General features: G+C 42.6%; 1 protein-coding gene across 1 annotated transcript; it reads right to left on the bottom strand.

The window, feature by feature from the left end:
• Positions 1 to 1,934: 1,934 nt before the first annotated feature.
• plekha2 (pleckstrin homology domain containing A2) lies at positions 1,935 to 13,080 on the bottom strand. The gene is made up of 12 exons (XM_074638101.1): positions 12,890 to 13,080; positions 8,404 to 8,564; positions 8,224 to 8,280; positions 7,158 to 7,206; positions 6,801 to 6,898; positions 5,273 to 5,404; positions 4,958 to 5,047; positions 4,794 to 4,862; positions 4,621 to 4,691; positions 3,887 to 3,950; positions 2,858 to 2,935; positions 1,935 to 2,772 (listed from the first exon to the last, which is right to left on the bottom strand). Exons 2-12 carry the CDS (start codon positions 8,542 to 8,544, stop codon positions 2,320 to 2,322), a joined length of 1,302 nt encoding a protein of 433 aa, XP_074494202.1. The 5' UTR covers positions 8,545 to 8,564; positions 12,890 to 13,080; the 3' UTR covers positions 1,935 to 2,319.
• Positions 13,081 to 13,432: the final 352 nt, after the last annotated feature.

Genomic DNA, 13,432 nt, shown 5'->3' on the forward strand with positions numbered 1-13,432 from the left:
CCAGCGTGTGATGGCATCAGAGAGAGAAAGAGCAGTCTGGTGCAGAGTCATCCATGTGGGAACATTAACATTTAGGGGAGCAGTTTGCCCTCAGAGCTGCCTGTCACTCACAGGCGTCAAAATGAAGTGCAGCGTGACCTTTACATTGTGCACACACACAGAAAAGAAATGAAACCTGGAGGGCTTATTGTTTGATGCCATTTTTCAGACCTTTATCTCTTTCAACCTGTTTGCACGTAAACGCTGTGAAGCAGTATTTATGGTGAGATGAGAAGCTCACCAGAGAAGTTGATTATATTGGTGGGAGGTTTTAGATCAATATGTCAAAGAATCTCACAATTTAGAGGGTTTTTGACCAAAAGTACAAGCCGTGGAGTCTGTTTTACACAAATACAGAAGTTCAACCCTATCATTTTTTTTCTTTCCTTAAACTTTCATGCCCCTCTTCGTCACCACCTGTCCTGCCACATGTTTCTGCTTGAATTTCTCTCAGTACCTAGAGGAGCTTTGTCTTTAACAGACTGAAAACTCATTTCATCACAGCTGACATTTCACAGGCACTCAGGGCCTTTTTTTTTTTTTTACCTATGACACAATTTAAACTGTTCAGTGGAGACATTTTACTCTCATCGGTCCTGCAGCCACACAGCTGCACGGGGAGGCAGAGAGGGAAGTGGACGGAGGTCAGGACAGAGTTTTAGGCATTTTACCTAATGGACCTTTGCACTGGACGTGTGAAACACTTCACTTAACACAGCCTCTGGGCACTAGAGTGGCATGTGTATGGCGTGCATGCTTGTATTTGTGTCTGCATAGCGTGCATGTGTTTAAGGTTATGGTGTTAAAGGTCAAATACGTCGGTTCTGACCATCTGCATGCCTGGCAGTCAGGACATTTTCGCACTTGAGAGAGAAAAGAAAGATAAAACTTTAAAAGTCTCAATGCCATCACTCAAAAGCTAATTTACAAAACTCTTCAGTTAGTTTATGCAGCAGCCACTAGATGGCAGAAAGTGAAACATCAAACTGAAACCCACAATGCACTTTCGAGTAGATAAAAAACAACCCAAACAAGTCAAATAAAAAGCATCATTTAATGTACAGGAAAGAAAAATTAACATTATATGCAGGCAGACGAGTGCACACAGCTTCAGAAACCGGAAACAGGCGTGAACATGGTACCACATCAATGAAGTCTTGAGGTGAATCTGAGGAGGGCTGAGACTACTGGTGTAACAATACAAAGTATCTGAGGAAGCTGTAATATCTGCTGTGAAAGCAAAAAAAAAAAAAAAAACACAAGTAAAAATGAGAAAAGCAAAGTGCGGAATTACAAATCAATTAACAGAAGTAGTGGCACATTTTCCCCACATAATGCTGGAATAAGAAAATCACATTTACAAAGCTGTCAACCAGCTGATCAGCTGTACTTCGATGCTGGCAGTACATTCTACGACAAGTACCATCTAAAACACTGCTGTATTATTACGGCACCCTGTTAAGAGCTAAGAGAGGAGTCACAGTTTACTGACGATTGATCTTTAAGCCACGTATTAAAAGCTCCTGTTTAAAAACATAACACATTAAAAGCTGCTGCTGACAACAGAAGAGCCCTCGTCAGTTAGCATGTGAGTGCACGTACCTTTCTTATGAGACCTACACTTTTAGTTTCCCCCCAGACACCTGATTAGATGTTAGTAAACAAATGCTTGTTAATTATTAATGAAGTTATGTGGATGTCACATAATGTGCATCTCAGGAAGAAAGAGGGAACAAAAAACACTGCTGGGCTCAAAAGAAACTAAAAAGACCCAAATTATTTTTGTGAATATGCTTGAATATATATATATATATATATAAAACATATGCATACTAATGTGTTTAAATGCCTTCAAACACTTCTTGGAGAATACTTCTGGCAGGGGTGAGAACACGTTCTTGATGACAGAGTTATATCTCCTAGGGGAGCTAAGTGCAACAGGTTGAAAGCATGTGCCATTATTTGTAAGTCTGCAAGAACAATTAACAACAAGATTATTCAAGTTTTCAAAGGAAGTTGCACTAAAAACACTCCATCGTACTTCTTCACAGTCCTGTGAACTACAAAAACTGTGCCTCTTGGTCCCCTTCCAGCTGGGCGCATCCTCTGCAACACAGCTACATGACCAGCAGGAGGCCCCAATCTCACGTCATGGCGTTGAGGCGGATGGTCACAGTGTCACTTCATTAGCAGGGAATACTATTATTACCAGTCACATTCATTTCAAAGCAAGTACCAACACTCATGTCCACGCAGGAGTCTGGACAGACTTCACTGAACTTAGACGTCCGTGGTGCGGATGCCGTCGTCATCCAGGCTGAAGGGGAAGCTGCAGCCGGTGTGAGACTGAGGCTGCGAGCGGTGCCTCCGGCGCCCGCTGGCCACATCTCCTGACACTGTGAGCATCCCCATGGCGCTGCTTGAAGCCGCTGGAGGTACGCTGTGGCAAGGGGCTGGGGCGGAGAGGGAGTTGGAGGATGAGGAAGTGGAGGAAGAGGTGGAGGAGGAGGAGAGAGAAGGCAAGGTGGGCACAGAGCTGAAAGCACTGTCTTCATCATCTGCATCCAGGATGGAGGGCTCACCCGGAGGGACGGGCGTCCAGGGCTGCCAGCCCGGCGCCACAGAGCAGGACTTGACCAGTGTAGGTCTGCGCTCGTCAATCTGTTGACCTCGAGATGCTGAGGAGGCATTGTGACTCCGATAGAGAGAGGAGGCACGTTTAAATGCAAAACCCTGCAATGAGGGAGACAAAAACATCATCAGTGTTTGTCATATCCTGTAGATGTGTTTGTGTCAAAGGGAGAGACAATAGAGTTACCTTAGGGGGACCTCTGAACTCCTGGATCTTCAACTCGATGTCCCTGATCCAGCTATGCATTTCCTCTGGAGAGTCTGTCTACAGGGAAACATTACCAGAAGATAAAGCCTTCAGAGCTGCATATCTGCACTTATTTTCACACTAGCTATTGTAAAGGTTTGTCCTATTGTTTTGTGTCACTGGCGATATTCAATATTTTTCTTGACAAAACCAATAAAAAAATTAAATAACATGTATCCTAATAACTGGCAGCCAAAGAAATGTTTGACGTTATTAGAAAAAAAGTTCCACGATTACATAGTAAATAAAGATGAAGAAAAACATACTTGACAGATTATTCAATAATGAAAATAATTATCCGTTGCAGCCCTAGTTTATGAGGGCTCGTGTTAAACATGAACCAGCAGATACAGTATATCACTACTGGGTTTTTCAAACTTTCAAATATCAATAACCAGATTTAATTTTAATTTGAAATTCAAGTTTCATTTTAGTTTAACATGATTTTTCGCTCTGCTGTCCGCACTTCCACTATGATCACGGCCTATGTGTGATCTGTTTTTGATTATGTGTTGTTGTTTTCAGTTTACTAAATGTTTGTCATGCTTCCTTTTTTTTTTTGCACATACAAAAATAAAAGCGCTCATGCTTGAAGCCTCTCTCTCTCTCTCCCAGCACTTCCCATCTGATCTGACCTCTGTCTAAGTCAGCTGTTCTCCCAGGAGGGGGCGACAGGATGTTATTGTTGTTATGGTAACAGATGGCTTTGCCCGTTTCACAAAAAACAAACTTTTCATGCACCTAAAAAAAGAGCCTGTGCCACACATCAGCAGCAGAGCATTTAGAGAAATCAACTCCAAACATCAGGATAGATACACCTGCGATTTTATACCCTCTCTGCTTTGACTAATAAAATAACTTGTATCTAATCATGCGTTCACCTAGAGCCAGCGAGAAACCAACGGATCTTAAAACATGTGAGAAAAAAAGCCTCAGATGGGTTGATATAATAGGAAGACGAGATTGTACCTGAATGTAGAAGGTTCGGGAGCTGGTGATGATCTCAAACAGGTTGTCTCTCAGCAGGAGGTCCCTGATAGACACACAGTGGAAAATGATCATGCTGAATAATGCTTTTTTACTTTCTGTATTCACATCTGTATCAGGAATTATACAGGAAGTGGCTGGGCATACACCAGTCATTGTTAGAAATTATCAAGACTCATCTTTTCTGTTTAGTTGTTTTCTATTGTCATTTATCCTCCTCACACCTTTATGTGCAAGTTTAGCTGTTCACAAAATAGTAATTTAACCATTATTTGTAGCACCTTTAAATAAGCAAAAAAATCTAAAAAGGGAGGAGGAAGTATCTATGAGGAAAAATGAGAAGGCAAAAAAATGACATAATTAACTGGGCCACTTTTTTGTTGAGGAAGTCCAGTTGAACATAAAGGTTGTTTGAAGTGTTGAGAAAAAAATAAGATGTTGAGAAAAAAATCTGGAGGTAAAAATCTTAACATCTGTCAACTTTATCCTCCACTGAAACTGATGAAAAGGTATTGTGAATAAACTTCCCTGAATATCAAACTTAAAACTATTGACAACTTGATGTTTGCCTATTGTTTGTTTGTATGCTGCAAAAATGTGGATGCTGTTCGTATCTGTTCAAAGTGTTATCTGTCCTTATTCACTAGAGAGATAACCAGATGGAGAGAAAGTAAGATAGTGGGAGACTCTGACTCAGTGATTCACGTTTGACTCACCCTGACTTGACGAGACATTCATGGACCTTCTGAATGTCCCTCAGTGGAATAGCTCGGAGAGGCTCCTTATCCTGGGACAAACATAAGCACAACTCAGACGTGGATAGACAAAGACCGCAGTCACACAAAAACATCCACATGTGGAAGGAAATACAAAAAGTCGGGCTCCTCACCATCTCAGACTTGTAGTAACTGACTGCATTGTCATCCAGGGTGAAAAACCTCCTCTTCCAGCTCTTCCTCTGAAACAGACACCGCATTACAGTTTCCACATGCAGCTTCTTTTTTTTTTTACTTAAACACAGAGTTTATCAGTTATAAGTGGCTGGGCACTCACCACATTTCCTTGTTTGACACAGTAACCGCACCTCAGCACGCCTTGCCTGTTGCCTTTCCTCTCTCTCCCTTCTGTCTCTTCGCTCTCATTCTGAAACATTTCATCAGAACCAGCTTCAGTATCGTTACAACAATCGAGGTCAATGTAACCACCGTCTTCAAAATACATCAGATTACACAATAAGTGGTTTTGGAGGCCGAGAGCAGGCATGGACAAAAACAATGTTCATTAACTCTAATTCTGGCTTCTAGCATCATCAGTGTCACCTTTAATATCGTCATAGTAATCACATTGCTTTATCCTCCTCTTCATTACCTGGATGGGAGTGTGCACCACCACGCCACCGATGATCTCGGTCTTGTAGGCGTGCTGTCTCTTCCCTCCCTGAGTGTCGCTGATAACTGCGGTCACAACGGACCTTGGAGGTGCAGGGCCAGACTTAGGAACCTGTGAGCACAGCGGCAGGTAGGATAATATTAACTAGCACGGCATTAACAAGCGGAGCTTAGCGGGTAAAGCTTGCTACTAATTGCCAGGGGTTAGAGGTTTAATTCCCACTGGGAGTCTCCATGCTGCAGCCGTGCAACTGTAATATGTTCTGCATGAAAACATCCAACACGGTCTATAAGGTGGTTTGAATTTTATCATCCTTTACCAGGCACAAACCAGGAAACAGGTCTCGCATGGCTGAAAGCCGGAGACAGGTTAGCTACTCTCTTGCTCTGGTAAAAATATGTACACCCGTTTACCTCGTATATTATTGTACAAATGTATTAATTTGGCTCTTTTGTCCAAAATGACAAAAAAAAGGAAGTTCATTCAAGAGGAACAACAGCTACATGTCATCAGAAATTTAAGTATATATATATTTTTCTATATATAAACCGGAGGTGCCATATTTATAAAAAAACAAACAATAAAAACCTAGCAAAATAAAATACTGTATACCGTCTAAAATAGTGTAAATATCTAGAATAAATATAACAAGGAGCGTCCTGGTGGACTGAGACGCACACCAAATAACTGCAAAGACTTCTGGCCAGCAACCTTTTTTTCATATCAAACCTCTTTCCTGTGTTTTCACTATAAGTTGCACAATAAAAGGCAAAAAAAAATCCTAAATAATAAATAGAAACTCCTCCACCTCCTGATGTGTCTGGAGAGGAAAAAATAATAGAAACGCAATCTGAATAGCTTCATTTGAACCATTCTATCATTTGTAAATAACTGTGAAATTCATTAGTCAGTGCTTTACTTTCATTACTGCATCTACATCAGGTCCATTCTGCTTTATGATGTATTTTTTAGGTTTCATTGAGGCCAAGGAAGCTGAGAAAAGGCGGCAGAGCAGCCCTCCCATCGAAAGGGGAAGTGAAAGAGAGAGTGAGCGTCGCTGTTTCCTGTGTCAGTACGCAGGTGAGAGAAAAAGAGAAACACTCTTCTGTCATCTGGATGACGCCAGTCAATAAGGCCCCGGTCATCTCGGTGAACACACACAAATATTATGCAAATGTGCAAACTGAATGTGTATGGCATGATCTCTCACATACACACACACACACACACACAAAATGGTGTTTCGACACCTCCACCACAGTGACGTGTGTGTGGGTTATCTCTCATTTTCATGCACATTCACGATTTCCTCATTCAACAAGTGTGTGCGAGGGTATTTGTGGGCAGCGTGCTGCCATTTGCTCTCACTGGGGCCAAACTGGTTTTAGTCGCATCACCGCAAACTGCAGTTTCCTGCCCGCAGGTGGAAAAAAAATCCCTTATCAATAACCCCCCACATTAGACAAATATGTCAGGTTATAATATCATGTATGTGTGTTGCACTCACAGTGATCTTGCTGGCCTTGTTGAGAGCCGCCACCCAGTCCCTCATGTCAGTCACATCGTTGCCTTGGAGGAAGTACCTCCGAGAAACCGCATTGATGACTATAGAAATACACATGAATTTAATGAATACCAAAAAATAACCACATTATCCATCCATCCATCCATCTGCAACCGCTTATCCCGTTAGGGGTCGCGGGGGGGCTGGAGCCGATCCCAGCCGACATTGGGCGAAGGCAGGGTACACCCTGGACAGGTCGCCAGTCAGGACATCATATAAGGTAACCACATTATATGATGTGTAAATAAAATCAATGCCATTGTGTGCTACTGTATTAGCATGACGGTCCGAAAAACTCACCAAAGCAGAACTCTGTCTTTGGCTTTTGCTTCACTGTAGCTTCGCTCACCTGAGAAGAGGAGACAAAAATGAGATGAGAAAAAATGAATGGAGAGGAGACAAAAGGAGAGGAGATGAGACAAGGGGAGAAAAGAGGAGACAAAAGGAAAGGGAAAGGTGACCAACGGAGAGAAGATGTAACAAAGAGGGAGAAGAGGAGACAGAAGGAAAGGAGAGGAGAGGAAAGGAGGCGAAGGAGAAGAGACAAAAGGAGAGGAGAGGAGAGGAGACAAATGGGAAGGAAAGGAGACAAAAGGAAGGGAGAGAAACGACAGAAAGAAAGGAGAAGGGGCCAAAGGAGAGGATAGGAGACAAAAGAAAAGGAAAGGACAACCAAGGAGAGGAGACAAAAGGGAAGGAGAGGAGACAAAAGGAAAGGAAAGGAGAGGATAGACAGAAGGAAAGGAGAGGGGGCCAAAGGAGAGAAGGGGACACAAAGGGGAAGGAAAGGAGACCAAAGGAGAGAAGAGGAGACAAGGGGGAAGGAAAGGAGACCAAAGGAGAGAAGAGGAGACAAGGGGGAAGGAAAGGAGACCAAAGGAGAGGTAAGGAGACCAACGCAGAGAAGAGGAGACAAAAGGAAAGGAATGACACCAAAGGAGATTAGAGAAGAGGAGAGGAGACAAAGGGGAAGGAGAGGAGACAAAAGGACAAGAAAGGAGACCAAAGGAGAGGAGAGGAGACAAAAGGAAAAGAGAGGAGAGAAGTGAAGAGGAGAATAATTTTATATCTGTGCTGTCTGTTTGACTCAGAGTGTCCAGGGAGGAGCTGTCAGCGGAAGTGCTGCAGTGCAGCCAGATGTCATTATCTCTGGTTAGCTCAGCGAGCGCTCCGACATCTGGAAAACTTCACAAAGCCTGCTTCTGCATGTGACCGTTAACTACAGATAACTCCAATCTGGTGTATCTGTGCACCCCATTTGCATGTTTCTATTTGTGTGAATTGCTGTGTCCACACTGCTCAGACGTCTCCTCTCGTGCACATGCATGTAGTTCCCTACAACCCACAGCAGAGTGAAACGGTTTACCTTTGAGATGTAGGTTAGTCTCAGGTTGCCAACAAAGCTAGCTCCAGTGGGCAGGTTCTGCATGCAAACACAAACACACAGACTCGTCATTGGCTCAGAGTCCAAGGTTACACTGCTCCTATTGGTCAATTTCACTTCCTCTTGCTGTTTGTGTGTGTCATGCATATATGTGTGGAGCACCTGAGGGTTGTCCATATACCACAGGAGGGCATTTTCCTGCGTGTCAAGGATGAAGTATCGCCTCTGGAAGCGGCAGCTGTTCTCCTTCTCCTCGACGTCCAGGAAGCCACATACACGGTTCAGCCGGTCCACGTACGGCATGCTGCTGCTATCACATATCACTGGGACACACAGACGGACAGATACTCAAGTCAGACGGACAATGAGAGGCAAAAATGTAAAGGGAGCATCAGAAGGAGATGGACTCATAGGACAGAAAGGCAGAGACAGGCAGATGTGGAGGATAAATCAACTTTCCTTTACTGTTCAAATACACACAAGCACGCACAAACACACAGGAAGAAAGAGACCCGATCGCACTCAGCAGTTTTTCATGTGACGTGATTGAGGCTGAGCAACAAACCCTGAAGCCTGAGGCTGAGCTGAGGCCCTCCACCACAGCCAAAAATTACAGACTGCACTCAAGATCTGCACACACGCACATTTCCACTGGCCAGGGAAGAGAGAGGAGAGGGAGGGAAGAATGGGGGAAAAAGAGGAGAGGGGAGAGAGCTGGTGAGATGTATTCATTAAGATGATGCCATGCATGTGAATCACTGAGCTGCTGACTGATTTCTCAATAAAATCAAGACTCATTCAGCTCTGGTATGCTGATGATATTTCAATAAGGTTTGCTTTCCAGGAGAATTTTATCCATGGCAGACATCCGTGCATGAAGTCAGAGGATTTTCTGGCATGGTGAGAGCTCCATTTTATAATCATGTCCTCCTTAAGTTGCTGAGGGAACTTTCAGTCCCTCCACTGTTGTTTCTTCTGCATCTCTGCAGACAATCACATGACATACCGTAGCTTCACAGTTGGATGCACCGAATCAAAAGATGCAAAGCAGATTTTTTTACTTTTGCCCTTACTTGAATTTATTGAAACAACTTGAATGTAATGTGGTCCACAAAGGTAATTATGATGGCTAACTAGGCCACATCTGTGACTGATTTTTTTTTTCATAATAACAAAAAGTATAACGTAAGTGACAGTCATATAAAATATATAATCAGGACTGAATGGCTCAGCCCTCTGCCAATACTTTTACTGGACTGTCATGAATTTCCATGAACATTTCCATGAATACATTCATACACATGGCCCGACATAGCACCGACAAACAAAACGGAGACACAGAGAAATAACAAACATAGGCTGCATCTTCACTGCCCTGGTGGAACATCTACGTGTAAATCGCTAGTTAGAAAAATGCTTCATTTTGAAACTGCTTTGAAAAATTAGTGGGTTGTGTTTTTCTGATGCGTCGGTCGTGCAACCTTTAATTCTTTTGCCATTGAAATAGGTCACAGATACAAACCATTTGCAGAAACTCTGGGTGTAATGGAAAAGAGAAAATTATGCCGCAGAGGTCATACAGACACCCACGCTGAGACTGACACACCCCACACACAGACACACACTTATGCACACACACACGTAAACCACTTTGGGTATCGGAAAACATCATGCTCAACCCTTACAGCGGTGAGGTTGTGGCATCTTAGTCAGAACTTTACCAATAAATGTCATTCAGACAGTCTAGCTCATTTCTATGAAACTGAATGTACTACGGCTTTGAAATGTAGCAGGATAGCACATATATATATGAATGAATGTAAATACAGTTTGTGTGCAAAAGGGCAGAACATAGTGTACAGATCACAGTGGTGATATCAGTGTGTCATTGTCTTTTACCACATCTAGGGCAGCACACTGAAACCTACCTACGCTCAGTTTACACATCTGCTTTATTTGTGGACAAGTTGAACCTCTTTTCTGAAACAGAAACTGGTTCAAATTTGAATCAGTTTCTGAATCGCAAACATGTCAGTGTCATACTCTAGCATCTTTGTTATGTACTTCTATCAAGTTCAAAAGAATGGGGAAAAATCGATGCACAACAGGCCAAAATATCTTGAATTTGAGTCGAGCTTCACAAACGCTCTACCCTACACTTCCCTGAGTGCAACTCAGTACTCAGTAGCAGCAAACCGAGCTACCATGTGGCTTATTTTCTCAGATTTGACAAAATTCTCTCCGGAGCCACAGAAACCTTTAACTTAAAGCTGAATCGATTAACTGGTCGTCTGAAAGTTAACCAGCAACTACTCTAATAAACTAATAATGCTAGTTCAAGATTGTCAACTGTGAGGATTGGCTGACAGTGGTGGAATAGTATTGACTTATTCATTAACATGTGAGCGTTTGTAGGTGGTTGAGGTAAAGCTAATCCTAACAGCTTCGTATATTTTCTATAACAAGGCCTCCTATTTTTAGGGACCGTGCAAAGATTATTGTTTATTTTGAGGGGAGGATGTTGCAGTTTTTTTCTAAATCGAGGGAAGGGTCTGATGCAAATTTAATAAAGCTGCAGTTGGTAACTTTGAGCAAATATGATAAAAAAATATTTTTATAAAACTGTCACTTTACCCTGACAGTAGTACATGAGACAGATAATCATGTTGCTCTGCCTCCCCCTCATGCTCCTAATGGCATTTGCAAGATTTCATAGCACCGACCCAAAACAACAAATCAGAGCCGAGCTGTCTCTACAGCAGCTGTCAATCACTGCTCGTGAAACTCGTGAACTCCGATCAAACCAAGCCCCCAAGAAGAGCGCCGGGCTGTGAAGCAAATTTTCGTAGTGGCCAAATGGTGGTACTACAACTTCTGTGTCCGTCACGTGATGCCATTGGGCCCAAAAATACTTTTTCCCCATACATTAGGAAAGAGACAGTGTGAACAACAATTGTATAGCCCTTATTTAAATCATTAGGTCCTAAAAGTTGTAAAATGCACTAGTAGCTGAATCTTGAGTTATTTTCCTTCCTGCGATCATGTGAATGAGCCCCAGACCGAGGCTTGGAGGCGGAGATATAGGAAACGCTACTGCACCTGCTCTAATTTATGCGGAAGATCGCCAGATGATCAGGGTAATTTATCACACGGTAGTTTAACCATTTTGGCTTCATGCTCCACTGAGCAACTTTCATAGGAATGAACAGGAGCCCGCCTCCAATGTATCCAGATCTCTTTATACATCCATGGATCAAACAGTCAAACTAGGCAGCGCTGATCAAGATTCTGTTACTGTAATGCCTATTTCCTGCCTTTAACATATTTTAGTGTTAACTGTTTAGCTGTAAAATGAGAAAGTTTGTGACCCGGCCGCCATGTTGAAAACCATTGAGCCAAAACCAAGCACCGTCCACCAGCCGCAGCAAACTTTCTCTCTTTTGTACAGCTAAACCGTGCACTACAAGATGTGTCTTAAAACATTTGAGGAGAGAAATAGGCATTAATGGAACATAATATTGATTAATATTTGATCAGCGCTGCCTAGTTCGACCGTTTGGTCGGAGTTCGTGAGTGATTGACAGCCGGCTCTCATAGACAGCAGATGGACAGCAGACCTCAGATCAGCTCTAACTGCTTGTATTTCTCCGGTCTGTGAAATCTTGCAGATGCCGTGAGGAGCACCGGAAGACACAGAGGCACATTTTTTCAGGTTACCCGTTTCATGTACTACTGTCACGATATAGTGACCATTTTATAAAAATATATATTTTTTTTTTAAATCATATTTGCTCCAATCTCGTCTACTTCAGCTTTAAGTGTTGTAGGTGGTTGAGGTAAAGCTAATTTTAACAGCTTTGTATACTTTCTATAGTAATGCCTCATATTTTTAGGAACTGTATGAAAATTATTCTTTCTAAATCAAAGGGAGGGTCTATTGTACATCTTAATAAAGCTGGAGAGGGCCTCACCCTTGTTAAAAAGTGGACCACATGGCCCCACCCCAATGGGAACTAGAGCTGTATAAAGTTAAATATTTCCCTCTAAAATATGATGGAGTAAAAATATGTAGTATGAAATAGAAATAAAATACCTCAGAATTGAACATAAAACTGAATATCTTTGGGTTTCTGGTTGAACATGATAAGAGAAGTTGTGACAAGCATGATGTCTGACATTTTATGGACCAAACAATTAACCACTTTTCTTTCTTCACTAATGATGAATAATAATAATAATACATTTTATTTGGTGGTGCCTTTCAAGACACCCAAGGACACCATACAAAGATACAATTAAAAATAGACAGATAAAAACAACTGGACATGACAGAGACACTTTTATGCAGACACAGCTGGATATTCACATTATATTGACCACAGTGCTGCTGGCACGAGCTTCATGACCAGTGTTGAAGCTCATGAGCGTGCACGTATCACAGGCTATATAACGTGATCATGAGCAGCATGCATTGAAGCGAGTAACTCAGCGACACCTGACAGACGTGACATTAGTTCAGCTCAGATGACCTGCACTGACTCACCAGATCCACACCGACTTAACGGCCTCCTGCCACACCTACTGTACCCTCACACACACACAGACAATGAAACACAGTCACAGTCACAAAGTGCCACTGACTACTTACCCTCTGTGGAGTCAGTCAGTGTGCGCCACAGCCAGCGCCCTTAACCCAGACCAGAGTTAGGCAGATAACGAGCATGTTCGACTAAAACTTTTAACAACTTTTTACAAAACAGCGCACATTATCAAAGCCGGTGTGCCGGCGTGCACCAGTGCTCTCACACTCTCTGCTGTTTGTTTGTGTGATCCGATTACAAGAAGAGTTGTCTTTTTTTCCGGGTTGGACGTTTATAAACCAGCCCCGGATGTGATCTATGCGTCCTCTGTGTGCTGCTGCGCTCCGGCCGGGTCCTCCTCCTCCTCCTCCTCCTGCTGCTGATCTCTCATTATGAGGAACTAAACAGCTCAACAGACCTCTGCTATTTGCATTTTAACACCAGCCATGCAGAAAAAAAGCCTCTTCCTTACATTTATTTTTTCTTATTTTATTTTATTTTTTTATTTAACCTTTATTTAACCAGGTTAGTCCCATTGAGATTAAAGGGACTATTTGTAACTTTCAGAAATGCTTGTTAACAGCGACACCTGTGGCCGTTAGGTCAACGAA

The sequence above is a fragment of the Sebastes fasciatus genome, chromosome 6, assembly GCF_043250625.1.
Source record: "Sebastes fasciatus isolate fSebFas1 chromosome 6, fSebFas1.pri, whole genome shotgun sequence".
NCBI classification, from domain to species: domain Eukaryota; kingdom Metazoa; phylum Chordata; class Actinopteri; order Perciformes; family Sebastidae; genus Sebastes; species Sebastes fasciatus.

What these genes read in the sequence shown, in the direction of transcription:
- plekha2 (XM_074638101.1), bottom strand. Translation starts at nt 8,544, where the DNA reads ATGCCGTACGTGGACCGGCTGAACCGTGTATGTGGCTTCCTGGACGTC. An exon ending in GACTAACCTACATCTCAAAG is followed by an intron (nt 7,207 to 8,223) that starts GTAAACCGTTTC and finishes TCCTCTTCTCAG; the next exon opens with GTGAGCGAAGCTACAGTGAA. An exon ending in GTTACTACAAGTCTGAGATG is followed by an intron (nt 4,692 to 4,793) that starts GTGAGGAGCCCG and finishes TGTTTGTCCCAG; the next exon opens with GATAAGGAGCCTCTCCGAGC.